Raw genomic sequence first — 22,625 nt, forward strand, 5'->3', positions numbered from 1 at the left:
AGTATGAGAATTGCTGTTTACCTTATGTTCTTTTGAACTATTTGTTAAAAATTGTGGTTAGTTTCCTTTTATGGACAAAAAGTAAGCAGTGCTTCAGTACAGGATGTTTCCGCTATATATTGTATATAACTGTTCAGTAAAAACATCATGCTGGACATTTTTTGCATAAAGCTATTTAAATCAAGTGTGACAACATAAATGTTTTAACACTGCAAATATACCTGTAAATTTAAAGTACTCTAATTCCAACTCCCTTAATATCCTAAACTTAACTAGGAACTCAACAAAATTAAGATGAAGGCAGCAGTCCAGTAGCAAGAGAGGGGCTTTCCAGTCTTTTACATTGAGTGTTACATGTTTTGGCTTTTGCCCTGAACTTCTGTTTATTAATTGGATACAGAAGTTCTCAGTTCCCTCTTTTAGTTGGGTTATTTTCAGAAGGCTACTATTTTGTGGCTGAACCTTTCAGGACGATGCTTCCCCCTAACTCTACACATGTTTCTCTTTTTCCCAATTAGACAAGAAGACTTGTTATAAATTTGTAGTAATAATTTTATTAGTAATCTGATAACAGAAAAAATTAGTGATTATTTATCTAGTTCTCATACATAATGTATCAGCTTTGTAAGCTGCAATAATAAAGCAAAATACTAGATCATATATAATGAATACATGTATTATAAGTCTTCTCAGGGAGAAGGGGTACAACGCAATGTACACACCATTAAAGCATCTACCTTTTCCGAATGTCTCTCTTTTGCATGCAACCTTTCATACCTTTTTCACTATAGCTGGTGTGTGAACAGCACCAAAACACACATTTTCCCTGCTCCACAAATAACCTTTACATCCCCTTATCTGCCGGTGAGAGATTGTATGTGTGCAACTGGTGCAAAGAGCTGGCTCTTAGAGAACGAGTCTGATCTCTGGAGGCTTGAGTGGCAGACCTGGAGGAGCTGAGGCATACAGAGAGGTACATTGATGAGACCTTCAGGGACATTGTAGCCAAGCCCCAAATCCAGTCTGGCAGCCCCAGTGCTGCTTGGATCAGAAAGGTCTCCTGGATGGAGAACATCACCCTGGTGTAGCAGGAAGTGATCCTCTAGCAAGGACCTGCTCTCCAGGTAATGTGCTATCCTCTCGCACTGAGGTCAAGTCTTCCAGGGCTACTGCCCAGGAGGGAAGGGTTAGGTCGGCCATCATAGTTGATGACTCGATTATTAGAAATGTAGATAGCTGGTTGGCTGGTGGACCTGAGGCCCTCTTGGTAATTTGCCTGCCTGGTGCAAAGGTGGTGGACCTCATGCATCACCTAGATAGGATTATAGACAGTGCTGGGGAGGAGCCGGCTATCGTGGTACATGTGGCACTATTGACATAGGTTCTGGAAGCCTAATTTAGGTAGAAAGCTGAAATCCACAATCTCCAGGATGGCATTCTCTGAAATGCTCCCTGTTCCATGTGCAGGTCCCCAGAGGCAGGCAGAGCTCCAGAGTCTCAATGTGGATGAGACAATGGGGCAGGGAAGAGGGATTCAGTTTGTAAGGAACTGGGGAACCTTTTGGGGAAAGGGGAGACTTTTTTTTTTTCCAAAAGGACAGGCTCCACCTTAACCAATGGAACCAGGCTGCTGGTGCTAACTTTTAAAAAGGAGATATAGAGCAGCTTTTAAGCTAGAACAAGTGGGAAAGCCAACAGTCACTCAGAAGTGCATGGTTTGGAGGAATGTATCTTTGAAGGATAGTAATGAAACAGGAGAGTTAGGGCATCCCAACAGAGAGATTCCAATAAAAGCAAACGTAGTCCATGTGCCTATAAGTAAAGAGTCACCTGAGCTAAAGAATTCCAAATTATCCCTATCAGCTGAAAAGCAGGTTGTTAATACAAACAAAAACTCACTTTAAAATGTTTGTATGCCAATGCCAGAAGTCTAAGAAGTAAGATGGAAGAGTTAGTGTATAGCAGTAAATGATGAGATAGACATAATTTGCATCTCATAGACCTGGTGGAAGGAGGATAACCAATGGGACAGTGCTATATCAGGGTACAAATTATATAGCAATGATAGGAAGGATCAACTTGGTGGGGGTGTGGCCTTTATATCAGAGAGGGTATAGCATCCAACAGGATAAAGATCGTACAAGAGACTAAATGCTCAGTACAATCTATATGGTTAGAAATCCCCTATGTGTTGGGTAAGAGTATTGTGATAGGAATATACTACCGTCCACCTGGCCAAAATGACCAGACATGATGAAATGCTAAGAGAAATCAGGGAAGCTAACAGATTTGACAGTGCAGTAATAATGGGAGATTTCAATTACCTAAATACTGACTTGGTAAATGTAACATCAGGACATGCTAGAGACATAAAGTTCCTGGATGGAATAAACGACTGCTTCATGGAGCAATTGATTCAGGAACCAACGAGAGAGGGAGCTATTTTAGATTTAATTCTTAGTTGACTGCAGGATTTCGTGAGAGAGATAACTGTGGTGGGGCCTCTTGGCAACAGTAATTATAACATGATCAGATTTGAACTAAAGACTGGAAGGGGGACAATATGTAAATCTACAGCTCTAACACTAAGTTTTCATAAGGGAAACTTTGATAAAATGAGGAAAACAGAAAAAAACTGAAAGGTGCAGCTGCAGAGGTTAAAAGTGTTCAACAGACATGAACATTGTTTAAAAATACATTCTCACAGGACAAGCAGGATGGTAGTCCTCACATATGGGTGACATCACAGGATGGAGCCCAATCATGGAATACTTTTGTCAAAGTTTCCAGAACTTTGATTGGCCCCTACTGGGCATGCCCAGCATGGCACTAACCCTGCAGCCAGCAGGGGTCCCCCCTTCAGTCTTATTTAAAAGCTACAGGCACTGCCGAAAAATAAAATAATAAAACGTTACGAACCCAACACCGCGGGGCGGCGGGCAGGTTTCGTGAGGACTAACATCCTGCTGTCCTGTGAGAACACCTGCTACAGGTAAGCAACATTTGCTTTCTCACAGGACAAGCAGGATGGTAGTCCTCACATATGGGTGAGTACAGAGGTGAGGATGTACATCTTCAGTCGCTTGTTGAGTGTACCGACGAACTAATGAGCTGGTGACCAATAAACCTAAGCGCCTTTCTCTCTATGTTGCATGGTCAGCACTGTTTAGAGGCTGTCTGAGATTTATCTTCCTCTGATTTTACTAAGCCTAGTTCTTCCGAGCCTGATGATAGCCTGATTAAGGACTTGTCTGGAGGAACACCTGACCTTGGAACTTCCTTGTCAGGTTCCTCAGCAGGGGATGGCAGTTCAATTGGTCCCATACAAGTGCTTTCTGGTTTTGACATGGATACTTTTGCGCCTCTTGAGTAGAATTTTTTTTCAAAGATTGTAATCCTTCATGCCAGGTCAGATCCTCAAGCGGTGGCCTCTTCCTCTTCCAGTACTAAGTTTAAGTGCCAAAGCACACCTCTGTTAGCTGGCATAGGTATTCCCGATAGGAATCCGGATGGCACTGATGAAGAGGCAGATCCTGACTCTCTGGAAGAAGAGGAAATTCCTCCGGGATTGGAACTGTATAGGACTATGTTGCGGTTCTTTCATAGAGATGATCTGCTGGCCCTGATTTCCAAGACTTTGAAGATGCTGGGAGAACCTAGGGCAGATTCCATGTCTGAGCCAAAGAAAAATCCTATTTTGGTTTCTTTACTTAAAGCCTTCCTGTTTTGGAAGCCATTCAAGAATTGATTGATCTTGAATGGGGTGTCCCGGAGGCAAATTTCAAAAGGAGTCAGACCTTGGAAGGCCTGTACTCCTTGAATCCAGTGGTGAAAAGAGTGTCTGCGTTTTCAGAAAGTGGATGTGCTTGTCTGTGCCGTCTCTAAGCAGACGACTGTCCCCAAGAAGGAAGGAGTAGTGTTGAAGGATGTCCATGCTAGGAGGACTGAGGCCATCCTCAAGCAAGCATTTGAAACAGTGGCAATGACATTGCAGATAGCTTCCTGTTGTTCCCTGGTGTTTCGCTCTTGTCTGCTTCTCTCTGAGGAGGTTGATGATTCTGGAGTGAATTTCAGAGCAGTTATGGAACCTGCTGCCACCTTTTTAGCAGATGCGGGCTGCTATTTCGTCCGTACCTTGGCTAGAGGAGTGGTTTCAGTAATAGCAGCCAGGAGTTAGTTATGGCCGTAACATTGATCGGCCAATGAAATCTCCAAAGCTAATCTTATGGTATTGCCTTTTTAAAGGCTCGCTTTTGTTTGGGATGTAATGAAAAAAGTTTACCATAGGACAGGACAACAGAGCAGTGTATTTCTCATAATCAAAAATCTTTATTTATTTATTTGTTGAGTTTTATATACCGTCATTCGGTGAAGCCATCATAACGGTTTACAAGATTCAAATAGTACTTTTAACAATTGTGAAAAAAGGAATAACAGGATGCATATTAAACAATAGATTAAACAATTATAGTCAAGAAGAGAATCATTTATGAGTGAGGTGGGTTTATTTGGAGCTGGTTGGAGTCAATTGTTTTTGTGGATTTGGTTGGAAGTTCCTTTGGGTGTTAGGATGATGATAAGTTTGACTGTCAATGTAGACCTTGCGGAACAGCCTTGTCTTTAGGTCTTTTTTAAAAGTTTTGAGGTTAGGTTGTGTTCTCAGATCTTTTTGGAGGGAGTTCCAAATTTTAGGGCAGGCAATGGAAAAAGCTCTTTCTCTGGTTGTTGTCAAGTGAGCATCTCTTATGGGGGGGACATTTAAGTGTCCTGAGTTGTTTGAGTGTAGGTTTCTTTGAGGATTTTGGGGGGTAATGTTTAAGCCAGGTAGACCCTGATGGTTAGTATTTTATGTATGATGGAGAAGAGCAACCAGAATGATAAAGGGGATAGAACAGCTCCCCTATGAGGAAAGGCTGAAGAGGTTAGGGCTGTTCAGCTTGGAGAAGAGACGGCTGAGGGGGGATATGATAGAGGCCTTTAAGATCATGAGAGGTCTTGAACGAGTAGATGTGACTTGGTTATTTACACTTTCGAATAATAGAAGGACTAGGGGGCATTCCATGAAGTTAGCAAGTAGCACATTTAAGACTAATCGGAGAAAATTCTTTTTCACTCAACACGCAATAAAGCTCTGGAATTTTGTTGCCAGAGTATGTGGTTAGTGCAGTTAGTGTAGCTGGGTTCAAAAAAGGTTTGGATAAGTTCTTGGAGGAGAAGTCCATTAATGGCTATTAATCAAGTTTACTTAGGGAATAGCCACTGCTATAAATTTCATCAGTAGCTTGGGATCTTCTTAGTGTTTGGGTAATTGCCAGGTTCTTGTGGCCTGGTTTTGGCCTCTGTTGGAAACAGGATGCTGGGCTTGATGGACCCTTGGTCTGACCCAGCATGGCAATTTATGTTCTTATGTTGTGTTCAATACGTGCTTTAATTGGAAGCCAGTGTAGTGAAATCAGTATGGACGTTGTGATCATTTCTCCTTGTTCCTGTCAGAATTCTGGCTGCAGAATTCTGCAAAATCTGTAGAGGTTTGAGGATGGAAGATGGTATTCCAATCAGTAGGGAGTTGCAGTAGTCGATGGTAGAGAATATGAGTAGCTGTAATACAGTTCTGAAGTCATAAGGGTTAAGAAACGGTTTTAAACATCGTAGGGTTAGTAGTTTGTGATATTCCTCTTTGATTTTGTTTGATATATGGTTTTTGAATGAAAGTTCTTTGTCAATAATAATTCCAAGGTTTCTGGTGTGGGTGACAGGGAGAATAGAGTTCATTTGATTGGCAAGTAAAGGAAGGGGTGGTGGAGTTGTCTTTTATGCTTAGGGGCTGACCACGATGTCGCAACATGTACCAATTGTGCCCAAATGACCCCCAAGGACCACAGGGCACGTTTAGAGAAAATGGAGTTTCTTTTTCAGGCTAAACAGCCTACTCCATCGAAGACCTCGACGTCATCGGCACAGTCGCCTTCAACCTCTTGGCACTAGCCGGACACCGGTGGTTCTCGCCCGGCTGGATCCCTTTCAAAGTTGTCCACCTCTCCGTCCTCGACACCAGAGGAAGACCGGGCTGAGCACCGAGAGAAGCATTGGCATCAGAAGGCTCAGTCCACTGACCCAGCAAAGGCCTCGACGTTTGCAGAGCCACCGAGGGGGGAAAAAAGCCCGCGCACAGGAGCCTCCATCCTCCTCCATGCCTGGGACATCGAGGCGTTCCCCTACCTTCAGTGGTGCCTGGAGCAGAGACTCCACTCTCACCGGAGGACCCTCCGGCGACACCTGTACTGCCTCCTACTCCGGAACTGGTGTTACAAGCGCCAGCTTTCCGCAAGGAATTGAACCGCCGACTCCGATCTCTGACTCCGATCCAATGCCCATGATGCTGGCTCCATTACTGGACAGATTAGACACGCTCATCGGGGCTCTTGCGGTGCCCCCGAAAATACCGATATGTCCAACACCATCGACACCGATTCCCCTGTCATCGGAGGAAGAGGAATCATCGATGCCAGAACCGATTCCAGGACCATCGGGTGTTCTTCCACCGAGACATCTATCGAAGTCGCCGATTCCATCGGTGCCTCTCCCGTCTTCGGTGCCGCATTGACCCTTATCGGTGCCACCTTTGATGCCCCTGCCGATTCCATCGGTGCCACGACCTGATCCAGCTGGAATAGACCTCTACCTTCCATCAGGAGGCCCAACCGATGCTGGAGAACAGCCCTGGTCTGATGATTCCTCAGACATACCAGCCCTGGTCTGATGATTCCTCAGACAACCAGGATTCTGATGACATTCCCTCGGAGCCCTCTCCTCCTGAAAAGAGAAGACGTTCCCCTCCAGAGGATCTGTCCTTCATAAGTTTTATAAAGGAAATGTCAGAAGCCATTCCCTTTAAGCTTCAAACAGAGTAAGACTCCAAGCACAATATGCTTGAGGTACTCCAGTTTGTAGATGCCCCCAAGGAGGTTATGTCCATACCAGTTCACAAAGTCCTTCTTGAACTTCTCCAGCGTAATTGGGAAACGGACGCCACCTTCTTGGTTCAAACTGCTCCTGGGTTCCAGAAGACCCAGCTCTCTCACCATTCTGTAGTAGTGGAGTCCGCTCAGAAGAAGGCTAGGAGACCTCGGCCTCCATTCTTCTACACCTCCAGGAAAAAAACAAAGGTTTCTGGATGCCTTAGGACGTCGAGTATTCCATGGTTCCATGCTGATTTCACGATTAGCTGCCTACCAGCTATATATGACGCAGTACACGAGAAACCTGTTCAAGATGATACAAGACTTTTCTGATTCCCTTCCAGAGCAGTTTCAAGACCAGCTAAACTCCATGCTCAAGAAAGGCTTCTATGCTAGCAAGCACGAGGTCTGGGCTGCATATGACAACTTTGACACGGCTTCTAGAGTGATTGCAGTGGGGATTACTGCCAGAAGATGGGCCTGGCAGAAGTCTTCCGATTTAAGACCCGAAGTTCAGGAGAGGTTGGCGCACCTCCCCTGAGCAGGCGATAATTTATTCGGGGATAAGATCCAAGAAACTGTCGCACAGCTCAAGGACAACCATGAGACTTGCGCTAGCTCTCTGTTGTACCCTCTGATTTTCCCTCTACTTCTAAACAGCTGTTTAGAAGAGACTCCAAGAGGACAACCTATAAAACTCGTAGGTATTATCCTCCCTGTCTCACACTCGCCCAACCAGGCCATACCAGAAGGGTCAAACCCGTCAATCTAGATCTCAAATAACTCAGCCAGCTCCGCAGCCTGGCCCTGCTTCAAGGTTTTGACTCTCTGCTAGAGAGCAGCTGTCAACTTCCACTACCATCCCTGCCAGTGGGTGGCCGCTTGTGCTACTTCACCGCCATCTGGCACACAATCACTACACATCAATGGGTCCTCTCTGTAATGACTCAAGGTTACCATCTCAACTTCCTTTCAGTACCGTCGGATTCCCCACCTCGGCCGGGATAGGGTTTATCTGACCACTCACCACTTCTAGAGGAGGAACTAACAACCCTTCTCCGATCCAGGGCAATAGAACCAGTGCCCTCTCTGCAACGGTGAAAAGGGTTCTGTTCTCGTTATTTCCCAATACCAAAAAAGTCAGGAGGCATTTGTCCAATTTTGGATCTTCGTGCCTTAAACAAACATCTATAGAAGGAGAAGTTCAGGATGGTAACCTTGGGCTCCCTACTCCCTCTTCTTCAAAAGGGAGATTGGTTTTGCTCTCTAGACCTACAGGATGCACATAGCAATAACATCGTCTCATCGGAAATATCTCCGTTTCCTAGTCGGACACCGACACTTCCAGTATTGGGTGCTCCCGTTCGGCCTAGCATCAGCGCCTTGAGTCTTTACAAAGTGCCTGGCAGTAGTAGCAGCATACCTAAGGCAGAGCATTCATGCCTACCCTTTCTTAGAAGATTGGTTGCTAAGGGCCCCATCCGAGAAGGAGGTTCTAACCTCCTTACATCTAACCCAGAGTTTTCCAAACTTTTCATGTTGGTGACACACTTTTTAGACAAACATAATTTCACGACACAGTAATTCAGTCTACTAGCAAACCAGAGGTTAAAGGTTAAACGAACAAAATGCATTTTGACAATTTATGTATGTTTCCTTAAATATATACATACATTTTTGTGGATTACATAATGTTACACCCACACTGACCCCCAGGCAGCTCCCATTCATTCTCACACTGCTCCCTCCCCAACCCCCAGGCATCCACACATTCATTCTCAAACACACAGAGACCCCCAGACAGGCAGGCAGGCGCCACACCACACACAGGCGCCACACCACACACAGGCAGGCATCTATTCTCACATAGACAGACCCCAGGAAGACACCCATTCATTCTCATACACAGATACAGCCTCAGGCAGGCACCCATACATTCACACATATACAACCCCAGGTAGACTCCTATTCATACACTTGCACACACTGAAGGCAGACCCCCCTCTCTTTCTTTTGCCAGCAACCTCAGATCCTTTCTCATTCTTCTGCTACTGTCACTGCTGCCATGTGAATATTTGGGGAGGTGCTGATTGCTGCTACTGGCACTGAAGCCCGTTCTGCTGCCTCCTTTGTGCAGGCCCCGCGGTATTAAATATTTGCGGGCTTCCACTCTCTCCATGCCGATCTCGTACATTGCGAGATCGGCATAAAGTGCTACTCTTGCACATTCCCAAAGATAACATATGCCAATCACTAAAAAGTAATTTTTTTTACATTTGCTGTCTGATCTTAGTTTTCTAATCGGTTGGTCACAGACTTTTTTTTCCCACCTTTCCTTTCTTGTTTTTTTTTGCCAATTCCTTTTACAGGGTCTTTTTTTTTTTCTATTTCTTTTCTCTCCATCTGTCTTCCCTCAAACACACAATCGGGTTCTCATTCTCCCAGCGGCTCTACTACCTGGTTTTCTCCTCTTCTCGGGCCACTGCAACGTGGGATATGCGGCGGCCCATTAACGATGCTCTTCTTCTGTACACGGTAGATGCTTCTTCTCTTTCCTGCCCATGCGGCTCGGCAACGTTTTTCTTCCAGGGCTGAGGAGGGAGGAGTGAACGTGACCCTTTTCTTCGTGCATTGGTGAGGCAAGCTCCACCACGGTCCCGCCAATCTTCCTGCTGTAGTTCCCTGCTTCCGCCGGCCCTGCTGCTGTGTGGACCGGGCAACACACCTTCACACTGCAGGTGGCAAACTAACGTGTCGAGACACACAGTTTGGAAAGCTCTGATCTAACCCTACAGCTACTACTATCACTCGGATTTCTAGTAAACTATCCAAAATCCAATCTGGTTCCATCGCAGATCCTCTCCTTCATTGGAGCGGATTTAAACACCATACAGGCAAAAGTGTTTCTCCCAAGGGATCGTGCACACACTATTGCAACCCTTGCGAAACTAGTGCAGACTTGTCGATCCACAACGGCTCGTCATTTACTAACCTTGTTGGGTCACATGTCATCCTCTGTTCATGTTACTCCAATGGCTTGTCTAGCCAAGAGAGTAATACAATGGACCCTAAAGTCCCAGTGGGTTCAGGTCCACCATCCAATGTCCAGCATTGTCCATGTCACCAGGCAGCTCCGTCTCTCGCTAGCTTGATGGATTCAAGGGTCCAATCTTCTGAAGGGACTACCTTTTCAATCCCCAGAACCTCAAATCACACTGACAACGGATGCTTCCGACCTCGGTTGGGGAGCCCATGTCAACAGTCTGCAAACTCAGGGAACCTGGTCTGCAGCAGAATCACAACATCAAATAAATTTTCTGGAGCTCATGATGGCTTTTCGGGATTGCCTATCCAACAAGACAATCCTGGTCCAAACAGACAACCAGGTAGCGATGTAGTACATCAACAAACAGGGTGGAACGGGCTCGTACCTGCTATGTCAAGAAATAGCGCAGATATGGGCCTGGGCGCTCTCCCACTCTGTTCCTGAGAGTGACCTACCTGGCAGGCATGGACAATGTACTTGCAGACAAGATAAATTGGACCTTTCATCCCCACAAATGGTCCCTAAACCCCACTGTAGCAGAGAAAATCTTCCAGCGATGGGGTTATCCGCACATAGATCTCTTTGCGTCAATTCACAACAGCAAGGTAGAGAACTGCTGCTCACTACGTCGCAGCTACAGGACACCACCATGGGATGCTTTCGCCCTCTCATGGTCAAAGGGTCTCCTGTATGCGTACCCTCCACTTCTCTCATCAGCAAGACTCTCGTGAAGTTATGGCAGGACAAGGACTTAATGATTCTTATAACCCCTTACTGGCCGCAACACGTTTGGTTTCCCATCCTACGCGACCTCTCAGTCCACCCTCTGATTCGCCTGGGAGTAGATCATTCCTGATAACTCAGAACCAACGGACAGCTGCGTCATCCGAACCTCCAGGCCTTGTCGCTGACAGCCTGGATGTTGAAAGGCTAATTTTCCTAGCGTGTAGCAGATGGACTCAGAACCAATGGGTATGGTGTACTCGTACTAGCAGTTGGAGACTGATCAGATTTCAATCTGACGTCAGCCCCTAGTACATATACCCCTGCAGGAAGTGCAGAACCTCAGTATTTTCCGTCTCCATAGCAGTTAGGAGCTATCTGCACGCTCTCAGAGCGTTGGAACCAAATTTAAAGAAGAAAAATTCTACTGAAAACGAGCCCCGCTCTCCTGCGGTGATACCCTCGGGTCCCTCCCCCAGTCGAGATTCCTGAGGTGATTTCCGTGATCCCTCGGAGGTGAGCCTCGGTCCGGCGGCCGAATCGCGGCGGGACCTAGCCCCCGAAGGATCGGGCGCGGCATAGAGGCAGCCTCGGTCCGGCGGCCGTATCGTGGCGAGGACTTACAGCCCCCGAGCGAGAGGAGTTCGGGCGCGGCTGAGAGGCAGCGGGTGCACCCTCAAAAAGCGGCGGTGAAGGTAGTTTGCCCTCTCCCCCCGCAGCCGGAAACCGCCCGGGTCGAAGACCGGGAAGCGCCGAAGATAAGGTAAGGTAGAAATCTTACTTGTGCTGGTCTCCGAGGATTGAGGACGAGCGCAGGCCATCGGCCGAAGCCAGTGCCACTGGGTTGACTCGCCCTAGCTGGGCCAGACCCCGGCATTTCCAAGGGCCTTCCCACGTGGAGACCCTCCGAAGTAGTCGCCATCTTGCCCCCATGGTCGTCGTCGCCATCTTGGCCTTATTCTCGCCGTTCACATCGCCGCCCGGCCGAGCACACAAAATTTACCTGTGCGCACAAACCTACTTCTGCGCGTAAGTTATACGCACAAGAACCCTTGGACGCATAAGCGGCGCGCGCAAGTCCCGGTCGCACGGACTACGCACACTCGACTACCCGCGCGCACATCCCGGGTTAAGCGCTCAGATACGCGCACAAACCCCGGCTAAGCGCACAGATACGCATGCACGCAGCCAGGCGCTCCGGAGCGAAACATGTACGCGCAGGCAACCTCGACACCTCCAATAACGGAAGTAAAATCCCTAGGCCTCTGCTCAGCATGCCACCTCAGGGCCGCCCAGTGCCAGGAAGCCGATGCCTTATGCACCCAATGCGAGGAGGCCCTGGGAGATCCACCACAGGCTCAGTCTCGCCCAGGGCCGGGGACTAGCTCTTCAGGGGGCTCCCTGGAGCTAGCAACCCCCAGCGGGACTCCCTCTCAGCCGGAGGCTCCCAGGGAAAGCAGCGCCACTCAATGTGGACCCCTCGTCTATTTCTTGGGTGGAACTCTTCAAGGAGATTCACGCCTTTGTCCGAATGCAAACGGATTCCCGGGCGGACCAACCACATACGACGCAGGAGGACCCCTATGCTCCAGGCCCCTCAAGACCTAGGCATAGGCTTTTACCGCCAAGTAGTCCCACCTTCGGGGGTACGGACATCTCAGAAGAAGAAGTCGAACCCTTAGAAGAAGGAGAACTCCCCCCGGGGACAGAACCCCACCGAACCATGAGACGGTTCTTCACAAGGGAGGAGCTCCCGGATCTGGTCTCCCAATGCCTGGCGGAACTGGTGATTCCGGATTCAGAAACCCAGGGGGATCCCGTGGAGAACCCATTTCTGGAAGGCCTTCGACAGACCTCCCGTCATTTCCCGCTCTTGCGAGCCGCTCAACAGCAAATTGACCTGGAATGGAACACCCCAGAGTCTGCCTTTAAAGGGGGGCAGGCCTTGGCCAGCTTGTACCCCCTGGATCCAGCAACCAAAGACATGCTCGCTTGCCCTAGAGTGGATGCCATGGTCTGCGCAGTCTCCAAGCGCACCACCATTCCGGTAGAGGGAGGAGCAGCACTCAAGGACACGCATGACCGGTGGCTAGAAGCCATGCTTAAACAGTCATTTGACGTGGCCGCTATGTCTCTTCAGATTGTGGCCTGCTGCACCGTGGTGACACGTGCCTGCTTATCCCAGGCCAGGAATGGCACCCCGGGAGATATCCTGGACCCAGCGCTATCCTTTCTAACTGATGCAGCCTCAGACCTCGTATGCACAGCGGCCAGAGGAGTATCATTGGTGGTGGCGGCCAGGAGACAAAGACACCGAGGCAAAGCGGTCAGTGTGATGTCCGACAACGCCACAACGGTTGCCTACATCAACAGGCAAGGGGGAACCAGAAGCCAACAGGTGTCACTGGAGATAAACCCACTGATGGCATGGGCGGAAGCAAATCTACAGGAGATCTCCGCCGTCCACATCGCCGGGAAGGACAATATCACGGCGGACTTCCTCAGCAGAGAAAGTCTAGACCCAGGAGAATGGAAGCTGTCTCCCGCAGCCTTCCGGATGATAGTAAACCGGTGGGGAACACCGGAAATGGACCTTCTGGCGAACAGAACCAACGCCCAAATACCCAGATATTTCAGCCGCAAGCGGGATCTACAATCCCAAGGGATCGATGCCCTAGTGCAGGCCTGGCCACGGGGGACCCTACTATGCGCCTTCCCGCCGTGGCCCCTCTTGGGCGCAATCATTCACAAGATACAGCTACACAAGGGACTAGTTCTTCTGGTGGCCCCGGATTGGCCAAGAAGACCGTGGTACGCAGACATGAGAAGACTGCTGGCAGGGAACCCTCTACCCCTGCCCCCTCTCAGGGACCTGCTACAACAGGGTCCGATCTTCCACGAGGACCCAGCTCAATTCTCTCTTACGGTCTGACCATTGAGAGGGCTCGCCTGAAGAAGAGCGGATACTCGGGGGCGGTAATAGACACCCTCCTCCGAGCACGCAAGTTCTCCACATCGTTAACATACATAAGGATCTGGAGAATATTTGAAGCCTGGTGCAAGGATCACAACATCAAGACATGTTCACTTAAAGTTCCCGTGATGCTGGAGATCCTACAGAGCGGACTCCAGAAAGGACTGTTCCTCAACTCCATCAAGGTACAGGTGGCAGCACTGGCATGCTTCGGCACCAGGGGCGAGAGCGATAGCCTAGCCTCTCACCCAGATGTGTCACGTTTCCTGAAAGGAGTCAAACACATTCGTCCACCTCTGAAGTGGCCGGTACCTCAGTGGAATCTCAACCTCGTCTTGGACTTCCTATCTGGAACCACCTTCAGACCTCTTCGAGGGCTATCACTCCATCAGCTGACCCTGAAGATTGTCTTCCTACTTGCAGTTTGTTCTGCGCGACGCATCTCTGAACTACAAGCGCTGTCTTGCCGTGAACTCTTTCTTAGGTTCACTCCGGGATCCATCCAGCTGCACACGGTACCGTCATTCCTTCCCAAAGTGGTCTCCCACTTCCATCTGAACCAGACCATCTCACTCCCGTCGGCAGGAGCCCTGAAGAATTCGGAAGAAGCCCGTAGTCTGCGTCACCTCAACTTTGGCAGAACCCTTTCCAGATACCTGGAAATGTCAGAACCCGTACGGAAGACGGACCACCTTTTCGTCCTTCACAGCGGGAAAAAACTAGGGGAAGCAGCCTCGCGGGCAACCATAGCCCGATGGATCAAGGAAGTCATCAAGGCGGCCTACGTAGACGCAGGGAAACCTCCGCCTCTACAGATCAAGGCCCATTCGACCACAGCCCAGGCAGCATCCTGGGCAGAAACAAGAATGATGTCACCTGCTGAGATTTGCAGGGCGGCGACATGGTCCTCCATCCATACCTTCTCCAGATTCTACCGTCTGGATGTTCAGGCCCGGGAGGACACGGCATTTGCAAGGGCAATACTGAGTGGGTCACAGGCAGCCTCCCACCCGGTTCGGAAGTAGCTTTTATACATCCCATTGGTTCTGAGTCCATCTGCTACACGCTAGGAAATGGAGAAATTGCTTACCTGATAATTTCGTTTTCCTTAGTGTAGACAGATGGACTCAACAGCCTGCCCTTGGCTGCCGTCACGCATGGTATTGCAAATGATTCAAGGGTAAGCCTCCTTTTCATTTACCTAGGTCTCCACCCGGCTGGGTGTTGACGCTTCCGGTTGAGCTCCCTGGCGGTCTCCAGCTATACTCAATCGACCAGTTCAAATTAATCCAGTTAATCAAGTTATAACGTTTATATAGTTACGAAGTTATACAAGTTAATCAAATTAACCAATCGGTCAGTCAAACATATATCCACAATGCTTTGCAAGGAAGAATACTGAGGTTCTGCATTTCCTGCAGGGGTATATGTACTAGGGGCTGACGTCAGATTGAAATCTGATCCGTCTCCAACTGCTAGCACAAGTACACTATACCCATTGGTTCTGAGTCCATCTGTCTACACTAAGGAAAACGAAATTATCAGGTAAGTAATTTCTCCAATTACAACCACTAAACCTCTCAGACTCCGTATCCCAAGTCCTCGTAGCTTCACAAAAACCTTCTACCAGGAAATCTTATCATTCCAAATGGAAAAGGTTTTCCTTATGGTGCACATCAAAGGAAATAGATCCCGTTACCTGCCCCACAACGAAGTTCCTAGACTACCTCTGGTGCCTGTCAGAGTCTGGTCTATAAACTTCCTCCATTAGAGTTCGTCAGTGCAGTGGCCGCTTTCCATAAAGGCATAGGGGATGTCTCGATAGCAACACAACCCTTAGTGGCGTGCTTTATTGAGGGGTTTGCTATTTATTTATTTATTTATGTATTTATTTATTTATTTAATTAGTTAATTGTAGGGTTTTATATACCGTTATTCGGTAGAGCCATCATAACGGTTTACAAATCTGCAATTATCATCCAACATATGCAATTATCTTACAATCAAATGGAGTTAACATAGTAGTTGGGAACAGTAGGGTTTTGTGAACAATCAACATATTTTCAACATACATCTAACGCCCCGACTACGCCCTCCGGCCCCTGCTTGGGACCTCAATGTGTTATTAGCACAGCTCATGAAACCTCCGTTTGAGCCTCTCCACTCCTGCGAACTGCGTTATCTCACTTGGAAAATGCTTTTTCTCCTAGCTATAACGTCAGCTTGCAAAGTTAGTGAGCTACAGGCATTGGTAAAATACCCACCTTACACACAAAATTTCTCCAGGACAGAGTGGTGCTTCGCACTCATCCAAAATTTTTGCCAAAGGTAGTATCTGAGTTTCACTTGAATCAATCCATTATACTACCTACTTTCTTTCCAAAACCCCGCTCGCATCCAGGTGAGCGAGCGCTATGTTCCTTGGACTGTAAACGTGCACTTGCCTTTTATTTGGAATGCACGGCAGCCCAAAGGAAATCCACACAGCTGTTTGTCTCCTTCGATAAGAACAAACTGGGAATTCCGGTGGGCAAGCAGACCCTATCCTCCTGGCTAGCGGACTGTATTTCCTTCTACTAACAAGCAGGCCTTCTGCTACAGGAATGTGTGAAAGTGCACTCTATAAGAGCCATGGCAACATCAGTAGCACACCTCCATTCGGTGCCTATTACTGACATCTGTAGGGCTGCTTCGTGGAGTTCTCTCCATACCTTTGCAGCTCATTAATGTCTGGACAAGGCTGGCAGGCAAGATTCCATTTTTGGCCAGTCTGTTCTGCGCAGTTTATTCTCAGCTTAACCCAACTTCCTTCCAGCGACCCACTGGGAGTTTCAGGCTGCCCTCTTAACCAAACCCACCCCTGTTGTTGTGCCTGTTGCACGTCATTGGGTGCTTTTGGTACATTTACTCGGGCATCTTCAGCTCGCTATTCACCCATATGTGAGGACTACCATCCTGCTTGTCCTGTGAGAAAGCAGAGTTGCTTACCTGTAACATGTGTTCTCACAGGACAGCAGGATGTTAGTCCTCAGGAAACCTGCCTGCCACCCCGCGGAGTTGGGTTTGCTTACGATTTATTATTTTATTTTTCACTCGTACTTTTATTTCAAACAAGACTGAAGGGGGACCCCTGCTGGATGCAGGGTTGGTGCCATGCTGGGCATGCTCAGTGTGCCAAGTCAAAGTTCTAGAAACTTTGACAAAAGTATTCCATGATGGGCTCCATCCTGATGATGTCACCCATATGTGAGGACTAACATCCTGCTGTCCTGTGAGAACACCTGTTACAGGTAAGCAACGCTATCTCTGTATTATTGACTTAAACCATCACATCCAAATGAATTTCAAATGGCCCAACAACAGTATCGGCCCAGGGACATGGCAAACTTGATTGAGACTACTTTCGATCTGTTTTCATCTTACATTGATGCTTTTTAATACCATCTTTACTTTTTTTTTGTCACCCACTAGCTTGCTGTTAGGATGAAGGTCCATTGTTTCTTTTCTTTCTTTTTTTTTTTTTTTTAGGATGACCATATTTTAGAATGACTCTTGGACTAGTTTTGTAAAAACATCAGGTCATGAAACGAATAATATCTGGGGAGTTTACCAATATATATTTTTTAGGCCTATATTACTTGGTTTTGCACTATTTGGTTTTCAAAGCTGCTTTTAAAATCTTTTGAAAAATGGAACATTTTAAAAAGAACTTGAAGCTTTGGTTTAAATTTATTTGGGATATATTTGCTGTGAGCATAAATCAGATAAGATAGATTGATTCATTCTGGCTTTCTCAGTGAGGTCAGCCCTCTGTTATAGCACTGTTGAAAGCTGCTTGCATGTAAGAAATGATTTTTATTTTATAGTAGCCATCTCGCTACTCCCAGTAATAAATAGTCAGGCAAATCAACAACTAAGGAAAAATCAGGGAACCTGGAAAATCTTGATATACTAGGGAAATTTGCAAATTCGACTTCTAGATAGGGCTTCTAGTCCTTTTTCAGATGCTCCAGGTATCGTGGATGGATTTAATTACTCTAAGACTCAAACTGTTTAAAGAAACTAGTAAACATTTGCATTGCCTTTAATTAAAAGAGAACCAGAAAAATATTTTGGTTTTCAGATTAAGGTGTGCTATGTATTGCTTTTGTCTGAAATTTTATCTTTTGTTCCAACAGGGCAACAGATTGAAGTGGTAAGTTGCATTCTTTTAGATGCTTAAAATTATTATTTTTTAAATAACAGTTTTGCCTTACATGTTATATGAAATGAGGTATAGTTTGTTTATGGTGTTATATGTTCTGAAAAAGTTAAAGAAAAATGAAGTGTGCAAAAGTATCTAAATACAGTAATAATAGTAAAAACGTCTGTTTTAAGTAGCCATTAAATTCAATTTTCCAGCAAGTCCTAAACCCACAAATGCTATTTAGCTACTTGCTAAGGGTGGTTTTAGTAATTCTGATGGCTCACGTGTACTATGCAAACATAATCTGCACTTCCATTTCTCCGAAGACAAGCAGGATGGTAGTTCTTGCACATGGGTGACATCAGATGGAGCCTGGTCCAGAACTTTGATTTCAAAGATTCTACATTTTTCAAACATTCCCTACTGAACATGTGCAGCTGTAGTTATCACCCTGCCCCCTAGACAGAGTCTCTCTCTCTTTTCCACAGAGCCATGTGGTTGCAGGAGCTGTGCGTATCACTGTATTCAGCTTTGTTCTCTCAGTTTTTGTTTATGTTTTTTCTAGAGCTGCAGCTGTTTTTCTTTCCCTTACAGTAGTTTTATTTTCTTTTTTTTCCTCTTCTTTCCACTGTCTACCAGCCGCATAGTGGGCCTGGAGTCTAATACTATCCCTTGTTAAATACACTAAACTGCAGGTGCAGCATTTATGTGTCCTCTTTTGCTCTATCTGTTTTTGTACCATTATCAGGTGCTGGCAGGACTGACAGAATGCAGTCTGTGGATGATCCATGTAGGCCGCTGAGCCTGGGAATTCGCCTGAGTTCTACCTGGGCAGGAGTTCTATGTCATTCACCGATTGATCGGCATTGATGGAGGTTCGGACAGTGAGGAGATCAAGGACCACACCATTCCTGGGGGGGGGGGGAAGAGCTAATCCTCCGCACATTCAGAGGAACTTGTATCCACGGGCAGGAACCCTGGAAGACGTAACCTCCTCTCCTACTTGCTTGTGATGGCAGTGCAGTCTCCTTGTGAGAGCGTGAGCAGGAGCCTGGGCAAGTGGCATTACTGCTGCACCTTTGATGCCATGCTCAGTAACTGTTTCCTGTGTATATTCGTGCCAGTACATCGATAGTCTGACACATCGATGTTAGGAATGCGTCGGGGACCAAGAATGTCATTGAGCGCCATGGTCACCCTTGATGCCATCGAGGTGCGTGACCGCCCTTGATGCCACAAGGGCCACGTGGGCACTATCAAGCGCTGTGCACACTTTGAGCACGCTGGCTGAGCTTTCTGTGCCATAGACATCAGCAGACATTTAGTCTCGATGCACCGGAGAAATGGCATTGACCTCAGTGACATCAAGTGCTTAGGTTTTGACGCAGCATAGTGGCGGCACTGGCCTCTAGCGTCGCGGTCTGGACAGCGCCTGGGACTAGGAATTGCCATCGAGCACCATGGTCACTCTTGATGCCATTGGAGCCACCCTTGAATCCATAGATGCCCTCGATTCCATTGAGGTGAGTGCATGGCCGCCCTCAGAGCCATCGAATTGCGGGGCCGCCATGGAGGCCATTGACGCCCTCGATGTCATCGAGTTGTGCAGCCGCCATGGAGGGCATTGGGCGACAGGAGCTTCAGGCCTTGGAAGACCTTTGTGCTGTCTAGTTCCAGGGTTGCCATTGACCCGAGGCAACCTAGAACACCGAAGCATCCAGGCACAGTGGTCTGGTGCCCTCGAAGCTCCTTTGTGGTGTCCAGACGGGGCACTGAAGGGCATCGTGCTGTCCCATCACTGGCCTACAGTTATCGGGCACCATGGATGCCGATTATCTCGGGGGCTCTGAGCCACTGGTATCGGGAGGCATTGGAGACATTGCCTGGCTTCATTCCCCATTGGCACTAGGGTTGCTGTCGAGGCTATTGTCAGCCATGGCTGCTGACAAGTGACGCCATCAAGCTCACAGCATCGACACCCTTAGACATATAGGTGAGCCGAGGGGAACAGTCGATGGCGCCGGCAGCCATTTGTTCCTTTGGGCACCAATGAGGCGTGCTAGGGCCATGATGGGGCTGCAGAGCCTTGGGCTGCAGGAGCCCCTAGCATCCTTTTATACCTCCGATCCATTGACGCCTATCGATGCCGCTGGGCTGTCGATGTCCACAGGTGCTGGGGATGGCGCTATAAACGTCGAACTGGTCAAGACAAATGCCATTGAAGCCCTCAGTGCAGCATTGTTTAGTGCTATTGATGGCTATGGACCCCACAAGTGCAGTCATCAAGGTGGGCATGAGTGTATGCGGTCAGTTGCCATAGAACACCATCGTAGAGCACCATGGATACAGTTAGTCGCCATGGACTTTGCCGTTGCTGTTCCATGAGGGAAACGACAGTGTGCCATTCCTAATATAATTTCAAGAGCTGTATTCAGCCTTTTGGAGCATTATCAGGTACCGGGGTACCATGGGGGCGATGCCATAGAACACCACCCATCACCACGCCATAATAATAATCCCAGTGGTACTGGGGATGCTGTAATCACTCTGTTTCTATTCATTCCATTAGGAGTTAGTGCAACAGTGGAGCGCAGCTCGTTACGGCAGGGATCATCTACTCCTCCAAGCACCTCAGGCACTGACAGGTGGCATTTTCTCTGTCTGTGCAGTACACAGCCATGCCAAGTTTCTGCCATCGTCGTGTCAAGGTATCAGCAGCCTCGTCTGAACTGCACCATAAGGTGCTAGGGAGCTCTGGCAAGAGAGGCACCAACACACTCTTTGTGATTGCTTTTTGACAACACTCGGCCACCAACTTACAAGTGGTGCTTAGTCATTGCTGTGCCATGGGATTCTACCCACAAGCATGGGTAGGATGGGATACCGCTGCGTACTGATCAGCGTTGCCCTCTTCTGTATGGGGTTGTGTGTTTCCCTCATGGCAAGCACAAAAGGTTGTGCGCCGCAACCATAGGACTAACCAAAGACTGCGCTCCTGGTTGAACCCGTATGGGAATGGATACCAGGAGGGTAGTGTCGGGAGATGTCTTCTTCTTCTGTCAACCCCCTTCTGTTCGAGATCCCCTTTGTGGGGAAGCCCCTGGGCTCCGTCCCTTGCAGGTTTATCACCAAATTGGAGCCTCGATTCTTTTGGATCTGTGCATCTCCTTATAGGCTAGGACCAGGGGACAGCAGTGGTTGTCATTGGACCATTTTTAATGGGGATCCCTCAATTGATTTCCGTAGTGGCTTACCCCTTCTGAGAGTGGCTGCAAGTGGCTGGTTTGGTCGCTTCTGAACCTCGGCGATCAGTGACTGTAACCTGGAGAGTTGGGAAGGTTTTTCGGGATCGAGAGACCCTCAATTCCCATTGATTCCCTGTCCCTTCAGGAAGTGGAGATACTACTGGGCTTCCAGGGCCACCCTTATGGGGTCCCCCCTGGACACTTAATTCTCCACTCCTACAATGGGTGTCCCTCTTACTTCATTTCCCGGAGAAAGGAAGTCACTGCTTCTGTCTAGCTGTTGCTGTTCTTCGTGGGATCCGATAGTCGATCGGGCGGTAGCGCTTGCCTTAGGTCGTCCTAAGGCATAGCAGGTCTATTCACAAGGGATCCATTCCAGATTCGGTCTCCCCATTGTACTAGGCGTCTCCTTTTCGGGGTAGCGCCCTGGTGATTAGGGGTTTCTCTTGTCTGGGAGTTGCCTTTTAATACCTGCTGAGCTCAATGCACATTTATCATGGAGGACTATTATTGCCAATCATTCTTGCCTGCAGGATCCTACCTCAGTTAGAGTTCTAGTCCATCTAATTGGCAAATATGTCTTTCAGCCTATCGCCATATCCATTTTGGAGGGAGTTAGGGGACATAGGACCCCCTAACAGAGGTGCTACTTGTTAGTTGGGATGGCTTGCAAGCTATACTTCCCCAGATTTGGGATAACCCTGTCTGTGGACAGGAGAGTCCTGGTTCATGCAACGTTTGTTCTATTAACTGGACTGCATGCTTCCTTCAGGGAGAAGTATACGTAATCGTGGCTGAGGTATTAATACCTAAGCCAGGTAGGTGGGCAGTCTTTTCTGAGATCACATTGCCCTGCCGTGGTACCCTTTAGGGTTTCCAGGCTGGTGAAGAAATCCTGCTCTACAGGGGTTTGCACTTGGGGGCATCCATGCTTCCTGTCTCTTGGTGGAGTGTTTCTGGATGTCTTCTCTGGGGAGTTTGCTCCCAGTTTTAGCTGTTTCAAGCAGGCTGAGGGCTCTATCTTGGGGGGCAGGGAAGTAACTCCTTACTGAAATCAGCAGTGAGTTATTCGCTTGGCGTTGAGATATATAACCTAGAGATTTGTTCTTACCCCTGTAGTCCAGCGGTCTGCCTCCTTGTATTCTTCACTCCTTTCGACTTCCAGGTGGAATATCGAGGAGAAGGAAAGAAAAGCTATGGCATTCGTGTTATATCTTATACCTGCAGGGAATGATACATCACTTTTTCTATATTTTTTCACCAAATTCTGGCCAGTACTGCCTTTAGCTTTTCTCAATTCACTGAGTTGTCTAAAGTGTCTTCCTGCTCACCTGAACTGTCCTGTAGACAGGATGAATACCCTGCTCTTGACAATGTGCAGTAGGTGTGCGCTCAGGCCTAACTTAACTCCCTGCACGGGGGTTTGGGCTAACAATCCCATTCAGGGGTTTCCCTTTTATCTCCTGAAACTGTTGATGCTGTCCTGCGTGGT

The 22,625-nt window shown here is 47.8% G+C and overlaps 1 protein-coding gene across 7 annotated transcripts in view; it reads left to right on the forward strand.

Moving 5' to 3' along the window:
- Positions 1–22,625, forward strand: part of SUGT1 (SGT1 homolog, MIS12 kinetochore complex assembly cochaperone) — a 328,950-nt gene that overhangs the window by 140,397 nt on the left and 165,928 nt on the right. For all 7 annotated transcript variants that reach the window (XM_029602974.1, XM_029602977.1, XM_029602976.1 and 4 more), the window contains one exon: positions 17,881–17,897. In XM_029602974.1, coding sequence (XP_029458834.1) covers positions 17,881–17,897 — 17 coding nt within the window. The remainder of the gene's footprint in view (positions 1–17,880; positions 17,898–22,625) is intronic.

Source organism: Rhinatrema bivittatum, chromosome 5 (genome assembly GCF_901001135.1).
Source record: "Rhinatrema bivittatum chromosome 5, aRhiBiv1.1, whole genome shotgun sequence".
NCBI classification, from domain to species: Eukaryota; Metazoa; Chordata; class Amphibia; order Gymnophiona; family Rhinatrematidae; genus Rhinatrema; species Rhinatrema bivittatum.